This window comes from Sander lucioperca, chromosome 21 (genome assembly GCF_008315115.2).
Source record: "Sander lucioperca isolate FBNREF2018 chromosome 21, SLUC_FBN_1.2, whole genome shotgun sequence".
Classification (NCBI taxonomy): Eukaryota; Metazoa; Chordata; class Actinopteri; order Perciformes; family Percidae; genus Sander; species Sander lucioperca.
The window spans coordinates 26,333,885-26,350,973 of record NC_050193.1 but is presented as its reverse complement, the minus strand read 5'-3'; the positions used below and the strand labels follow the sequence as shown (position 1 = coordinate 26,350,973).

The 17,089-nt window shown below is 42.5% G+C and overlaps 1 protein-coding gene across 5 annotated transcripts; it reads right to left on the bottom strand.

Annotated features, from left to right (window-relative positions):
- Nucleotides 1–1,516: 1,516 nt before the first annotated feature.
- On the bottom strand, nucleotides 1,517–6,661 carry LOC116063994 (neurogenic differentiation factor 2). 5 transcript variants are annotated; one of them, XM_031319051.2, is made up of 2 exons: nucleotides 6,638–6,661; nucleotides 1,517–3,797 (listed from the first exon to the last, which is right to left on the bottom strand). In XM_031319051.2, the coding sequence occupies exon 2, from the start codon at nucleotides 3,788–3,790 to the stop codon at nucleotides 2,708–2,710; it is 1,083 nt and encodes a 360-aa protein (XP_031174911.1). In that variant the 5' UTR covers nucleotides 3,791–3,797; nucleotides 6,638–6,661; the 3' UTR covers nucleotides 1,517–2,707. The 5 variants fall into 5 exon arrangements, with proteins under 5 accessions (XP_031174911.1, XP_031174909.1, XP_035852928.1 ...); XM_031319049.2 differs by lacking the exon at nucleotides 6,638–6,661 and adding an exon at nucleotides 6,291–6,631; XM_035997035.1 differs by lacking the exon at nucleotides 6,638–6,661 and adding an exon at nucleotides 6,287–6,528.
- Between the last annotated feature and the right edge of the window lie 10,428 nt (nucleotides 6,662–17,089).

Genomic DNA, 17,089 nt, shown 5'->3' with positions numbered 1-17,089 from the left:
TGCCCTTACACTGTGTGTGTGTGTGTGTGTGTGTGTGTGTGTGTGTGTGTGTGTGTGTGTGTGTGTGTGTGTGTGTGTGTGTGTGTGTGTCACCATATTTTAAAAAAAAAAAGAAAAAAAGAAGAAGCAATATTTAATATTCATAGGCTATCCAAGAAATGTTATTATTTACCCTTACCTATGTGTGTGAGAGTGTTATGTTTAGAGATTCAATAGACGGATTGAATTGATTTAAACAGCCCCGGAAAAAGAAATCATATATTTATAATGCCATCCAGATATATGGTGAATATGTGTGACATACTGTGTGTTTAAAGTTACAAGAGGTGAAGCTATGAAACGGGGGTTGACTTCATAATTCATATCTGATGTTTAATGCATTATCGAAAGATAAGAAGAAGAAAGAGAAAGAAATCAAAGATAAAATAACGAATATTTACATTTTGTCAGTGGTGTCAAAGCTGTATTGCCTTCTGTTATGTCAACTCTGCAAAGTGTATTATTGTATTTAGGCCTACAGAATAAAAAAGATAAAGAAAGAGTTTTTTCAAAAAGTAGGTCTACTATTGAATTAATACTGATCTCAGGAATAGCTGAGGCATCGAAAAAATGCAAACAAAACACCCAGGGTGTGTTTTTATTATCTTAGTGACTTGATGTGACTTCTTTTAGTCGATAAGTAATTTCTTATGCATTGAGGAAACCTGATGCAGAGCGTGTGTTCTGGAAGTGTTGGGATCGAATCTAAAAAGTTCACCAGCTTCTAAAGCATTGTGATGTAAACGACAAGCACTTTTTTTTTTTTTGCTGCAATATATTCTTGCTGCCTATTTTTACCTAATTTGAAGCTCAAACCGTCTGAATCAAACGGCAGATACAGCAGCTCTCCGTGGTGCTGAAACAGATTTTTTCTTCACGTCTTGTCTTAATGGTGAAGAGAATATGAAGCAGACCTCCACTGTTATCCTGGTGACCTTGGATGCAGTGCTTGGAATCCGCTAACCTGCACTGTTTGTATTTGTCAACCAGGGTTTCCAGACACTAATCAGTCTGTATTCTCCGGTCACTGTAACAAAGTGTATAACCAAATCCGTTTTTCGTCCTGCAATTTAAATCATCCCATACATTTTAAAGACTGCTTTGTAAATTTGAGCTGTCTGCCAAGCAAAAATGACGCACTGGCACCACTTTACTTTATCAAGAAGAATGACAACACTGCCCTCTCCCTCCTGTCCCAGTTAATAAGATGAAGGCCCTGAGGCTCTGTGAGGAACTCCTGCAGGTTGTGGCACCAGGTAGGGTCAGCCTCATATTATCCAGTAACAAGCCTGCTGCAGGTTAATGTTTTCTTAAATCCTAATATCCTTCAAATACAAATGCACTATTTAAATTCGATATAAAATGAATTACCAATCTTCCATTGAGTGTGAAGAGTAAATATTGGAAAGTTATTTAATATTGTATAGTTAATCGGATGGCAAGGATGTTCAATAGGTGGCAAAAAAACGTTGCACGGTCTCATTTATTGTCATTTTATTTTACCACATTGAATACAAAGTTGAAAGACTTGAATTTTATGAAAAAATGCTCAGCAACACATGGGATCCCTTCATTTCCAATGAATAACATTAATTACAAAAAACAACACAATAAATACGTGCAATAATCATAATAGTAATAATAATCATAATAATAATCATAATAACCAATTTAACATATCATTGCAAATCAAAACGAAAATATTATACCAACCATTTTATTTGAAATCAAAATACAGTGCAATGGGCCAATTAGAAGAATAAGGTAACAAGGGTAATATGAATAAATAAGAGTTAAAAAAAATGAGAAAAATGTCTGATTTCACCGTATTTTGTATGCCATTGTCAGATTCGTTGGGTGTTCATGTGTGTGTGTGTGTGTGTGTGTGTGTGTGTGTGTGTGTGTGTGTGTGTGTGTGTGTGTGTGCGCGCGCGCGTGCAACAGTGCTGATGAAACATACAGTGTCTTTCTGGGCCTTGTTGCCTCGCTCTGTGATATCGTTGGGTTTTGCATAGATCCGAAGCGATTGATTAAAGAACAGATTCTGCTAAAACAACCCAACTAGCACTTCTTTTATTATCGGTTCAGCATTTCCCTCTGCATTTTCTTTTTTTACATTTCATTATTTCCAAAAAACACAACCTCCCAAATCTCGCACGTACATGCGAGTAAATATGATTCGCATTCTTGTTTATTGATTTATTTCTAATTTCATAATATTAGAAAATTACCGCCAATGTCAAGGTGTAGCTGTAGCCAGTGATGTAGTGGTAAACAAATAAGTGGGTAAACTTTAACTTCCAGTCATCCAAATGCAAACAACCACCGATACAAACACAAATCACACTTTAAAAGACATTATTATTTTGAAAGTCCCTTATCATCGTCTTGATATGCTTTGTTTGTCAAATTTCCTTTTAGAGACTTATTTCAGCTTGAGAAGCAGGATAACTTCTGTTGCACAAATCCGATTGTGGGTTAGCTGATTACCCTCCACTACATCTCTGACTATAGCAAAAGAAAAAGTTAAGACAGAATAACTGAAAGGAAAACACTGATGACAACGAGTAAAACATCTCTCAAGAATGTCTAAATCCCGGCGCGGACTCTTGTTAAAAAGTGTGCCGTAGATTGTTGATTGCAAGGGGTGCACGATGGGCTTCTCAATTTAATTGTGAAAAAACGCGTTCAGTTCATCATATACCGGGGCCCTCTCGTGGTGTAAGTGCATGTCGTGGTAAGGCAGAACGTTTTCAGAGTGAATGCCGCTCCGGGCCCCCGAGGAGCCAAACACCAGGTTGTGGGGCCCGGTGTTTCTGGAGCCAGGCAGGCCGGAGTAATGCATAGCAGAGTAGTGGTACCCCTTCTCGTTGTCGGGGGACGCAGAGCCTTGGTGCTTCAGGGAAAAGTTGCCATTGATGCACAGTGGCGGGCTGAGGGGGCCCTCATACTCGGGGCTGTTATACTCTGGAGATCCGCTCCCACCGTACACAGAATCGTAAGCCGAGTAGCCGTGCGTCCTCAGCGGATGCGAGTTTGAGCCCGAACCCGGCTGGCAGTGGGGGCTGGAGAGACGCGCACACTGGTATGGGTAGGAATGCATGGAGAAGGAGCCGGACCCGTACCTCCCCCCGTCCTGACACTGCTGTTCGGTTAGGAAGTTACGGGAGTTTAGCTGCAGGCACCCCGCCACCAGGTTGGTCGTGGGCTGGGAGAGTCCCTTGCACAGCGTCTGGACGTAAGCCACAAGGTCAGGCCTTTTTCCAGAGCGCAATATCTCCGACAAGGCCCAGATATAGTTTTTGGCCAACCGCAGTGTCTCGATTTTGGAAAGTTTTTGCGTTTTGGAGTAGCAGGGCACCACTTTACGCAGATTGTCGAGCGCAGAGTTCAGGTCGTGCATGCGGGTACGCTCCCGTGCATTGGCTTTTACCCGCCGCATCTTGGAGCGCTCGACACGGGCCGGGGTCATTTTGCGCTTCTTAGGACCCCTTTTCTTGGGCCTGTCCCCCCCTGTATCCTCTCCGTCGTCGTCCTCCTCCTCCTCCACCTCATCGTCCTCGTCGTCTTCTCCGGCGTGCTCGGAGTGCGTACGGCTGCTTCCTCTCAGCTCAGATCCCTCCGTGTCCTCCTGGGTGTCCTGATCCTCTTCTTTGAGCTTGGAATCTTCGTCATCGCTGTCCTCCGCCCAGCCCGTGTATTTCTGCACACCGGGAAGCAGCGATGGGTCACTGAAAAGCCTCGTCAACATTGTGGCTCTGGAGAGGAGAGAAAATGAAATAGAATATGAGGCCTCACAAGCAAGGACATGCACACAGAGTCTATGTAAAATAGAAAAAACGAAGGGAAAATTTCTGTCATAATGACTCCAACAGAAAAAACGCAGTCGGCTTTGAGGTTAAACTCACTATTGCGCACGTATAAACATCCGGATATTGGGACTAGAAGTATTATCGAAGTTTCACTAAAGATAGGCTATGTAGATTTCAAAGTGTAAGGTCACTGAAAGTCGTTATCAACATAATGACTTTTTGATATAAAATATACCCGAGTCGTTATTTTTGCCTATAGTACAGATAATGTAAATTTGGAGGAAATTAAAAAAGAGAGAAATCAGCTCTTAAAGCTTTGCGCTGAGTTACAGCCAGACGGATCCCCATTTAATTCCCTGCTGTCATCCGTGTGCCCTGTCGCGTCCTCTCGCAGCGGGTCCCAGCGGCAGGGGCCACATTACAGGTCCCATGGGGGCCCCCACTTTCACTCCTCCTGACGCCCATATACACTCCTGGCTGCATTCCAGCACTATTCATCCACACCATACACCTCTCTTCAGAGGAGGCAGAAGGGATTTTGTTTAATTGATAGGCTCTCCGTTTAAAGTCACACTGATTATTAAATTAAGGCTTACAGACATATCCTAACTCAAGCTCTAAAAAGGCTTTTGGAGCAATTTTAATATTATGGCCTATACGCAAGAACCAAGAGGTGGTTTACACCTCGACAAATATCAACCTGAATTATGTTATCTATTATGATAATAATAACCTAATAATAATAACATAATAATAATAATAACATAATAATAATAATAATAATAATAATAATAATAATAATGCATTTTCCTAGGCGAAAAATACTTCTAAGATATAGAAAAATACCTCAAAATCATTGTAGACTCAGTTAAAACGAACCACAATTGAACTAATATCAACCAATTAATTATTAACAATCAACTATCAAACACACATTAATTAATACATCTAAAATGAAAAAGAAATGTATCAGCATACCACTTTATTAGTAAGTGCAGTCCCATCCCAGTAAAAATGGCTACTGAGAGACAGGTGATCTTTGACCGCTTCAATAAGGCTCCACTGGCTTCCTCCCTATGTGTTTCACTTCCCATCTATTATTATTATAGTGCAGCAGCAGATAGACTTGCAGCCCACAGTAAGGTGGGCTGTGATGGTTGGTTAATTATCTCGGGGGGTGTGCCAGGGGCAAAATCTAGTTTTTAAATCTCAGGCTCAGGAGGTTTGGTCAATTAGAAAAAAACACTACAACGTTTAATTAACAGACCATGCAGCTTACACGAAATAGATTTCACACATAATTCAGTATGCACGAGTGCACGATTTCAAAGCACTTTTTAGTCAGCGATAACCCTTTACAGATGGAAATCGCTTGTATCCTTTTAGCCCTCGTTAAATATAAAAACATCTCGAGAAACACAATTTACCAATCTAGCAAAGAAACCCAGCTCCACTGTAACAGCAACGACTGTGGTTTACACAATGTTATGTCGAGATGGATTGTTGAAGATAAAACTAGACAAACAGAGATAAATCATGCTGCACACTGCCTGTCACAGTCAATGGCGTTGTCCCACCCTTCCATTTGCTCCGAGCTTGAACGTGCAAATCATCGACAAAATCATCAATAAATCTCCCATTAAGCTTGAGGACGTCCTTCACCGAGGCAACGGAGCTGATGTCAAAATCTTCCACAGATTATTTTTTGTTATCTTGCATACTCGTTGTCTTTTGTTTCTCTGATTCAGAGTCCAGACGCAGGAATCTCTAAATCAAATTAGGGTCCGATATGATCTATTTACAGCCTGCGCGATGCTGTAAGGGGCTACTCCAAGCCTCAGGACTGTTCTATGTAAATGATCCTGGAGGAGTGAAATCGGGACCGGGTGACTCTTGCCTTTTGACTCGAGCGTGGTATTTGATCTTAGCTTTTATAATCCAGGTATATGATGTCAAAAGTTGAAGGGCACGCAGAGGGAGAGCGGGGGAGTGAGGAGGAATTTGTGCAAGCGCGCTCATACGTAAATCTAATAAAACGACAAACAAGAAATTGCCTCGTACATCCATTTATGACATTTTTTTTGTTGGAATAGATTTCAAAGTGTACCATCATCAGATTTAAACAGACTACATAGGTACCGTGGATCTATAGGCACCAGAGCAAAATCACAGATATAGGAGGCGACTATACATTAGATGTCCATATGGATTCATGCCAGTAGCTTTTTACCTTTATACTGTAAAAGATAACGGCGCTTTAATTCACTAAAACAGGCGATTGAAAGCACATTAGAACTGTATAACACAGATGACACCTTGCATTAATAGACATCTGTTCATCTGTTTATTAGATTAATTGTCTCCTCCATTTTGGACGGGCACTTCACCATCCAGGATTTTTATTTTCTTTTTGGTATTGTTGTTTATGTTCCAACTTACCTCGACTCGAGCTCTTCAAGGGATTGGGAGGAGAAAAACACGCGCTTGAGTTTTAGACCATCTTCGGGGACCGCACGAGCGAGCGAACCAACGCTCCCTGTCTGTGTATAGGTGCAGGCAGCGGGCGGCTTTCTTTCACTGGCGCTGATGGGTAGTTTAGAAGAGCTTCTCTCCCAGCGCGCGCACTCGAGTAACTGGAGCCTGTGAACGAACGTGCGTCTTGGCGTGTCTGTGTGTACTGTATGTCTGAGTGAGTAAGTGAGCATGTATGCATACGTATGCGTGTGTGCATGTGCGTGTGGGTGCGTGTGTGGCAACCGTGAGCTACCGGGGACGGGGTTACATACCAGTTAAGGCTGTGATGCCAGCGCCCATATGGCTGGCACGTCACCGGCAAGAGCCATCACATGAGAGCCCGGTGATTGACATGCGCCCGCATTCGGAGAGAGAGATTTGCCCGCGGGGGAAGAGAGACATAGAGAGAGGGAGAGAGAAAGAGAGAGAGAAGAAGGAGGAGGTGGAGGAGGTGGAGGAGGAGGAGGAGGAGGGCTCCGCCATCTGTCACCGCGCTAGAGCTCACACAGCCAGAAAAAAAAAGAGGAAAAACAGAAGAGAAAGGGAGAAAATAAAATGGTGGAACAACAAAACTCATCGTTGACCTGTGCTGCTGCTTCCAGGGATGCAGACTATTTGTTTTAATGAAACCTGTGAATTTCCTAATTCACCTGCCAAACTCCCTCGTCAATGTCTAATCTAAGTTAGAGAAGAGCTGCGCACATACAGTATCCCAGCAATAACCATGCATGCGGACGATTATAGCGATATGATAGAAGGTAAATATAGCTACAATAAAGTTTGATCAGGTCAACATACCTTGACCTCCATCAGGAGCGTTATAGTGATTACTCACCATCGCCCATGAAGTGTCTAAGCCATACTTTGCAGTGCTATATGCTTAAGTGAATATGCACTAAATAAGCCCCAAGCAAAATAAGTTAAGCTTTAAAATCATATCTACACGAGCAATTAACCACTTTAAAACGCTCTATTTTCATATACAAGTTTGAGAAGATGATACAATAATACTGTGGAGCCTATCAATTACATAAAATAACTCTTCAGGTCAAATGAAAGGTGGGAAAACTGGGTTTAGTTGCAGGGTTTACCCTTATATCTCTGGTTTAGTGGTGGTAGGGGGATGGGATGCATTATAAGTGCATTAAGGCCCTGGAACAGAAGGCATATTGTTTATTTATTTACCTAATTGGATCGAATTATGCTTCAATGTATTCAGAGGAACAACAACCAAAACCAATTGTGATTTGTTCTGACTCTTGTGGGCACAAATCCAGGCACAGATGACCCACTTGTCAAAGCTGCAAATGAGTCAGATTAGAAGGTATCATATTGTATAGGCTTCTGCTGCATGCATGGTGTGTGTGGATTGGTGCTCATGAGGTTAAGTGTGAAGATCAAATGTTTACTGGTAGCTGTGGCCGAATGTGTGAGGTTTGGCAGAGATGCTGCTGGTGTTTCCAGCGTGCAATGCTGAGTGAGGGACGCCTGCAGGGGCGAGCATCAGAGAGAGAGCGAAGGAGACACAGTGAGAGGAAGTGTGAGAGAGAGTGAGACCCAGGTGTGCAGGCCCACTAGGGATGTATGAAAAATGAGGAGGAAGGGGTTGAAATGATGACAAGGGATTGGCGCTGGCAGGAGCTGGCAGAGGCATGTTGGCACATCATTGGCGTAGACTATATGCAAGAATTCCTCGCCACCAGCATCCTGGTCCCTTCAGTATGTCTGCTTCACTGCATTGTGTCCATCCCAGCTCCAAGATCTCTCTATTTAGCAGACATTAGTGGAGTTAATGTGGGAGAAATGAGCTCGATGACCACCAAGTCCAACTTGGCACAAAGACACCCACCGGACTGAGGGAACAGGGACCTGGAGGCTGAGAAATAGCTGATAGAAGCTCATCATGTCCTTGGGCCTGTATCACCCTTACATCTCCTCCACAGCCACAACCGAGGGAGCGTTTTGGGGGTTGTGGGGTCATCCCTGGGGTCACAAGTAGTGTGGCAGCTGTGGCTAGGGAGCCGTGATGCCGCACATCCACTAATGTGTCTCATCCCTTATGGGATGAGGGGATGGTAACCTGGCACTACCCCAAACCATGGAGGGGTGATTGTGTGTGTGTGTGTGTGTGTGTGTGTGTGTGTGTGGAGGGGGAGTAGAGGGGCATCGAGTTTCACTGCCAGCCAACATCGGGGGCTCTCAACAAGTCCCAAACAAACTTCAGGTCACCTTGCCAAAATAAATGCTAAATGTCAACAGTGTGGCTTTAGCCAGCGTCGGGCTAGAGGCGACCCCAATCAGGGAGGCTTTGATCTGATATTGAAATGCCGGAGGAGAGCTTGTTTGGAATTATGGTATTTTAGAATTACTTTGCATCTGTTTGTATGCAGATTAGTCTTAAGTAAGTGCCACCTGCTGTGCTTTTTCATAGGCTAAATGCATGTAATCAAAATGGTAAATTGAAGCTCTTTCCCTTTAAGATATCAAATTCTACATCACTTTTTTTCCTCTATGGTCAAATGACACCCAATAGCCTTTCAAAGTCATCAAGCCACACCTCCGTACCTTTGTCATCTTTTCCCTCCCTTCCTCCTTTTCTCCCTGTCAGACATATGAGGTGATGACCTGCACTTCACTTGTCTTTCTGGAAGAAGTGCAAACTTCTGTTGGCACAAATATGAAATACAGCATGCACGCACACGCACACACACACACACACACACACACACACACACACACACACACACACACACACACACACACACACACACACACCCACAGACCCTCCCACCCCCACCAGACTCCCGGACCCCATCTGCACTCTCCTCTCTCCAGCCCCCTAATTGCATATGCACAAATGCAAATGCCTATTAATTAATTACTTGACTAATTAGTGCAGTGGTATTTTAGAGCGATAAATCAAGTGGATGGGGCCGAGGACGGTGGGGCAGGAGGAGGGCTGCGTGGAGCATCGACAATGAACCCACACCAGAGGGAGAGCTCCTATTGTACAAGTCCTGTGTGTGACTGGGAGTGTGATGTGAAGAGGGTGTACACACTCTAGCTTCTGAAGTGAAGCACCGTTTAAAAATGCTGAAGAGCCCAAAGAAGTGACTGAGCGAGGTGAGTACTCTCTGTCTAAAAAAGGAAGGGAGAAAGGTAGTGAGACAGAGGAGAATAAATTTAGGTTGCATATGAGATTTGACCTCTGCTCTACGAACTGTGTTGTTCCTGGCACGTGGCCAAGCTTGGATGCTCGTTACACCTATTTTCACAAAAGGGAAACCAGCAGCTACATACTGTGACTGCTCATACTGATGCATATGTATGCTGATATTGTAAACCTTGTACAATAGTTCAATGAGCATAACAGTTGGCATCATTTACGCAGTGATACTGATGTGATAATTGTGGCATCTGTGATTGGGAGGTGAATAATTCTGGCAGCCGTGGTAAGTTGTGTGTCTGTCTATGTTTGTGTGTGTGTGTGTGTGTGTGTGTGTGTGTGTGTGTGTGTGTGTGCGCCTGTAGGTGTGCCAGACCCCCACCATAGGTACCCATGGAGATCTCCGGACTGAAATATTCATTCTTGTTTGCTCGCCCAGACAGTGTGGTCCTAATTGCAGCATCAGAAAGCTCCACCTCTCCCTCTCGTCTGGCTTGGCTGCTGTGGAGACAAACCTCATCTGGGAGCAGCATGCCTGTGTGAGTATGTGTGTGTGTGTGTGTGTGTGTGTGTGTGTGTGTGAGTGTGAGTGTGTGTGTGTGTGTGTGTGTGTGTGTGTGTGTGTGTGTGTGTGTGTGTGTGTGTGTGCGTGTGTATACATCCGCCCTCCTTTCGAACTAGAGTTGGTAGATTTGTGCTTGGCTCACTCTTCCCTCACTTTCTCACTCATTCACAAACAGCGCACAAAAGCACATTTCCAAGTAGCGGTTCACATCGTCAGTCTGTTAGATTCATTCATTTAATTTGCCTGCATCTCAAATTCTCCATGTTTTTTCAGCTTCCCTACTTCACTCTGCTTGTGTTGGAGTTGGGTCTACTATTGATCTTGCTGTCAACATGTCTGTCTTTCGATCTATCGGTCCACAGGGTGTGTGTGAAGCTCAGGAGTTTTTCATCAGTTCCCGTGCCAACCCAACCCGTGCCTGGCCAAGCTGAACCATCTTGTGGGATTTTTGGCTTTTAATTATAGTAAGAGAGGATTAATTATGGCAGGGGAAACAAGGGGCCATGCATTATTGATGCTATGAGTGAAGGGCTGGAGGGGGTAGAGGGTGCTAATTAAATCACTGCCCTACTGCCACGTCCTCCTCTGTCTCTGCCTCCACCATGTCTTCCACCTGCTACAACTCCAACATCCCACCCTACTTGCTGCTCCCACCCACCCACACTTATATTGTCACCAACACAAACACTCATACCTTTGTTGTCATTTTTCATGGTATTTTTCTGTCTGCTGTTTACTTTTTACCCATGTCTACGTCACCTAAATCTCCAAATCAATGTTTAAAATATCTTCCACTTATCAAACCATCCTCACCTTTCCAGGAATCTCACACCGATTTAGTGTTTACTTCATCTTCTTAGGTCTCAGTCATGTATCCGAAGATTTGCTCTCTGTCTCCATAGTACATCTTGCCTGCTGCCACATCCTGTTGATAGTGATTGGTACATCTATTCAATGTGCCTCAGTGGTGACATGTTTTAAATTTGCTTCTATCCTAAATGAGCACCTCAGTTTCAATTTCAACCCCCATTAGGAAAGCTTCTTCCAGTCAACAAGGGATGAGCCTTAAGAGCCAAATGTAACTAAAGGCTGCCATCTACTGGAATGTATTTATAATTATCACCTTTTATCATTTCTATACAACCAGTCACCAGGTATAAGCTCAATGTATTGCCTTTACTTACACTTTATCTGTTTAACATCTATCCATACTATCCATACATTTTTGTCTTGTGCCCTAAGAAAGAAAATCAGAAACTCTATGGTGATATATATATATATATATATATGGTCATTTTTTAAATATAATTTCCCCTTCATTGTTATTGTTATTGAGTACTTAAGTGTACTGGTAATGACCTATGAAGTGATTTACATTACGCAGGAGTTTTTCCAGCATCCTTTTTTGTTATTGCAGAAGACCACCAAATAGACCACAAAATAATCTTTTATGTCATAGGAATCTGTTACAGTCCCACATCTGTGCTGTGTGTTGCTGTCTATCTTTGTTGCAAGTTTACAGACAACTGTGCAGAGAGTGAAACCTTATTTTTGCTGGGAACCTCAGTTGATCCCAACAAGGTCTTCTGGGGGTCTTTAGACCCCAGTTTGGGAACAACACTTTTACTTTCTGTTTAACCTTCCACATGGATGCCATAGACTTCCTATGTCCCGTACTTGGTCTCTTCTCTTTTTATTCCTGTGATTCTCTCTCTAAATTCTCAGTGATTATCCCATCACACACTGTGTTGTCCCAACACATTCCAGATGGATAGTGATTCCCTGGCGTCTGACATTGCAATGATAACAAGTGGAGGATGTAATCCCCTGTCTGTCCCTTTGTTTTTCTGTCATATTTTCATGTACAGTGCCCAGTGCACCATTTTGGGCCTGGTCTTCCGCAGAAGGGACCTAGTGGTGAAAGGAACCTTCCTTCAATCAGACATCCTGGCTTAAAGTCAAACATCCACCCTGCTGAAATAGTAAGTTAATCACTGGGTAGTCTCGTGTTGGCAGACCTATCTCCACAGGGCTGCTGTGGAGGAGGGACTAGCTAGTCCACACAACATTCCTGGATAGGAGAAAAACATGCTCTGGTTTATTGGCATTTCTTTAAACCAATCACAATCGTCTTGGCTCCGGACGCTATGACGGTGCCTCTGCAAAATAGCCTCGGGGCAGAACTTGTTTTGGTGGAACAGGTGTACGTTCAAAAGTTGTTTTAGTCGTGCAACAGAAAACTCAGATTGGACAGTTAGTCTAGCTAGCTGTCTTGATTTACCCTGCAGAGATCTGAGGAGAAGTTAACCATAGTCCTCATAAATCGACCGGAGTTTAGAATGCCAACACAAAGAAAGCGGAAGGTGACGGACATCCGGCCGAAAATGAGGGACATCCAGCAGAAATTCTGGAAATTGGGACACCTGAACTATCCTGTAAATGAAACGTCAATGTAGACTAATCACTGGGTTGCAAAGTTGTGCCAAAGACAGGAAAAAGTGTTAAATACAAACAAATCATAACAATAGATAGATCCAGAAAATGCAAGTTTTAGGAGCTCACAAAATATCCTTAGCTGTGTCAGACCTCTGACCTCTGGATGGGGTCAAAGATAACTAAATGATCAATACAATGACCATTTACAAGCCATTGTAAATCGTAATTACACCAACGGAACAGCAGATGGTGCAGATGGTGCACAAGCATCTTTCATCACCAACACAGTGCAACCCAACTAAAGCTGGTACTGAAACTGCTGGGCAGTGCAGCCTTCCCAGGTGTATGTGACTATGACTGTTCATGCAAGCAGTACCTGTTTATTGTGTGATGGTATGTTATATAACCAGATAGAGGGGATGAGTGAGGAGTCAAGTGAGGTGTTGAATGACAGGCACTGCCTCTCTGTGCCCCTCAAGTGAATTACCAGGACACCTGCTATGATGGTACAAAGCCTCTCTGTGATCCTGATTAATGGAATATTTCACCTTTTACAGTGATGTTTGTCCCTAAAATCCCCTATGAAGATATCAGCTTATTGTTGATGAGCAGCTGCAGGTAGAGAGAATTAGGTAGCATGAAAGAGATGGGTTCAGGAGGGTCATGTTTGTTCTACTTTTTTCTTCCTCTGTTTTTTTCCTAAACTGTGTCATTGTTCCTTTTTGTTTTGACCTATAATTCATTCAGAATACATACCCAGAATGCATTTGGTCTTTATAGCAGGTCAGGTATCATCTGTAGGAGGTCTGATGGGCCTGTGAATGACTTTCATAACAGTGAGGTTTTTGTCAGCTCTTGCTCCACCGACTGGCACATATTACAAGATGCGTCATTTAGGAGTAGATAGAATTACACACTTTCTTTCTAATCTGTCTTTGGAACTGGTTTGTGAGTATCTCCAGTGTGTGTGTGTGTGTGTGTGTGTGTGTGTGTGTGTGTGTGTGTGTGTGTGTGTGTGAGACACATTTTGTACAGCATGTCCCTGCTTGCTACTGGAGTCATTATCACTTTGTGCCATTATCACAACACATAAGTGTGATCCATGTTTTAGAGGTGTTTCCTCTGGTTCTGCCAGCACAGTGATATAATGACATGCCTGACACAAAACATATAAACACAGTGAAGCTCAATAAAAATAGAAGCAGACACATGTGGGCCTACATATAGATGGGTTTAATAACCAATGTCTGCAAATACACTAGCAGCATCATGAGTAGAGCAAGTGACACATCAGGCATAATTAGAGGTAAAAACAAATACAGACACTTCCAGGGGTATTCAAACCCAAAAACATTGCAGAGAGGCTAGCAGTGGTTACATAATGTTATACAAATAACAGATCAAACATTAACAAATTAATTAAAGTGGCGCAGCATCAGGACATTGGAAATATCAAGATCAGCTGAGGTAAACACAGAACATAAAAGTTGAGAGTTTTTTTTAATTTGAGATGATTTTCTTTGTTAATCCATTTATGCACAGATGAGTTCATATACTGAAGAATATCCATTTGGTTTCCAATTAGAGCTATTTGTTGTACTTGTCAGTGTGTCAGCAATGTGGAGTCATTTGACAGACACCCAAGGAATTTACAATGCCTGGCTGCTCTGACACTTATGTGTTCATATATTTGACAGCTTACCTGACAATTTGTCTCTCCAGTAATCAATGCAGCAGAGAGAGAGGTTGCTCATGTATGTGGTGCAACAATTTATATCTTTATATTGCTTTGACATAGTGATGTTTAACCAAGTATTTACCTTCTCCATATAACAAAAATCCAAACAGCTTCACATTTTAATCTAATCTAACCTAATCCAAACTGTTCTTGTGGCGCTGTAGATGACAAGCTGACAGGCCAGAGCGACCCTCCAGGAGTAAATATAGTTGGATTTGCCCAAGAACAGAATGTGTGTGTGAATTTGAATCAGATTTACTGGTGCCCTAATCCAGCCATACGCAGCATGATGTCTCCACATGCTAATATCCTATTCTATAAATCATTTTATGTGCATCAAACTTGATTTAAGTATTTACAACAGTGTAGCACATATTTTACAAGTTAACCTGGTAGCACTCTCTTTTCTGACCAACTGTAATTAGGTCACTGATTTTATTCTTATTCTCTTTTTTGTATTCATATTCTTACTTAATTTATCCTTTTTTTCCAAATAAACATCTTTGTATTTATTTGCAGTTACTTTCCTCACTAAATCTGCAAACCAAGGCTGAAAGACACATTATGACACATTAAAGACAGTATTTTGCCAGAGAATTGTGATTATTTTTGGAGATTAAATGCCTCATTTTATATTGGAGTCTCAGATCACAGCTGATCATCCTATTTATGTTTACTGTGCCAGCCTTGCACTTGCTTGTTTATTTAGTCTGTGTTTGACTATTTTCATGTTCTTTTCGTGTTCTTTTCACTGTTATCTTGGCTTGTCCTCCCAGGTTTGCTCAATCGAGTTGCACAGCAAACTCTTTTGAGGCGGTGATACAAACAAAGTGGAATAGAACAGAGTTGAAACTTTCCATTTGAAAAGTGGCAGATGGCAAAAGAGTGACTTAACGCCTTCTGAAAGTCATGTTTAATATGCCTGGTTTAATTTTAGCCTAATATATTTGCATTTGTGGCCTGCCCAGGTACCGGATTTCCTTGAAATTGCTGACAATATTCTCTTGTTTTGAGCTGAATTTTAACCAGTTCTTAGATGTTTGTATAATGCCATAGTTGTGAAACTATTCCACTTACAGGTTCTCAGTAACTCTAGGGAGAATAGAGAGGAGGGGGCTCTCTTCTAATATACAGCCTTCTGTCTTGCTGGCACACAGTGCTGACCTGACACCAGCTAATCAGCTCTTAACCAGGATGTTAACAGCACAGCTCTTTACGTATAGTGCCCTCAAATCAAACAAGGGTTTAGCGTATTTGTACAAATCGGATTCAGTCCTGAATCTAAATCTTATTTGTTGAGATGGAGAACAAAGGCACTGGGGTGCACCTGTTCTAGCCTGCTCAAACACTGCCTTCAAGACTCAAAATGTTTGCTCCTCACTCCCTGATTAATAAAAAATATTTCTCAGTTTAATAGTTAATTATTTGACAATTACCCAATCATGGTGTTATTGAATGCTGGAATTCTTCAGCTTGTAGTGAGCCGTTTTCTTAAAGGATAATTCCGGCGCAAAATTAACCTAGGGGTTAATAACAGATGTGTACCCACTCGATTGTTCTCTGTGACATGTTTTCATGCTAATCGAATGTATTTGTAGCTTGAAAGAAGCTAGTGCAGACCGCTGATTAGCTTACAACGCTAGTATTAGGGGCACAGGGAAAGTAAAAACAAATCGCTATTTTGTACCACTAAAAAGGCTCAAAATATCACCAAACTTCAACGGTAGCATAATGAAGGTCCCTAAATGTTAACCGAAGCCTTGAGAACTTTGTAAGTGTACAGACAGTTTATTGAAAAGATAGATTATAAAGACATGACTTACAGTTGGCGATGCAAACTAAAATCAAAAGCAATTTGCTCAATATATCTGAAATAATCGCACCGATGTAAAACATAACTTGCCTAGTGTACTTACTCAGTGGATAACTGTCCATTTGGTCCCTCCGGTCTGGGTCGCCGTCTCCAATTTATTTTCGGGACATGGAAAAAAGTTACAGCCCTGTTTATCAGAGAGGGGAAATCTTGGGTGTCGCGATGCAACAGGTCCCACTGCGTGCAACACAGACACTCCTGTTCAGTGGCCATAGTTTCACAATGTCCGCAGGTACACCACCAGTTTCCTGAAGTACGAGGCTGTGTTGCGGCATTGACTACCGGTAGCTCTCTCTCTCTCGTAGCCCTTTCACGGAGCTCCCGCAGCTCTTCGTTCAATAAACTGTCTGTACACTTACAATGTTCTCAATGCTTCGGTTAACATATAGGGACCCTCATTATGCTACCATTGAAGTTTGGTGATATTTTGAGCCTTTTTAGTGGTATAAATAACAATTTGTTTTTGCTTTCCCTGTTCCCCGAATACTAGCGTTGTAAGCTAATCAGCGGTCCGCGCTAGCTTCGTTCAAGCTACAAACACATTCGATTAGCATGAAAACATGTCCCAGAGAGCGATCGAGTGGGTACACATCTGTTAATAACCTCTAGGTTCGTTTTGCGCCGGAATTGTCCTTTAAACAGAGCACATTCCTCATAATATATTGCTCAATTCCTGCCGAAGTTATGCAACCACCTGGCAACAAAATCAAATGGCTGTCTGTATTTTGTCCAGCTTGTCATAAACCTAAACAACCTTTCAGACTTCATTAAGAGACGCAATAATGAGTTGCCACTTGCAGGCATGCAGAGGTGGTGCTTTGCTTTAGACAGGAGTGGCTTTGTAGCAGAGTAAAACACCCAGACAAACCCTTTGAAAACCAAACAGTGAATAAATAACATGCTGGCATGTTCGGCTTGGTCTGACCGCGGGGATAAACACTCAGTT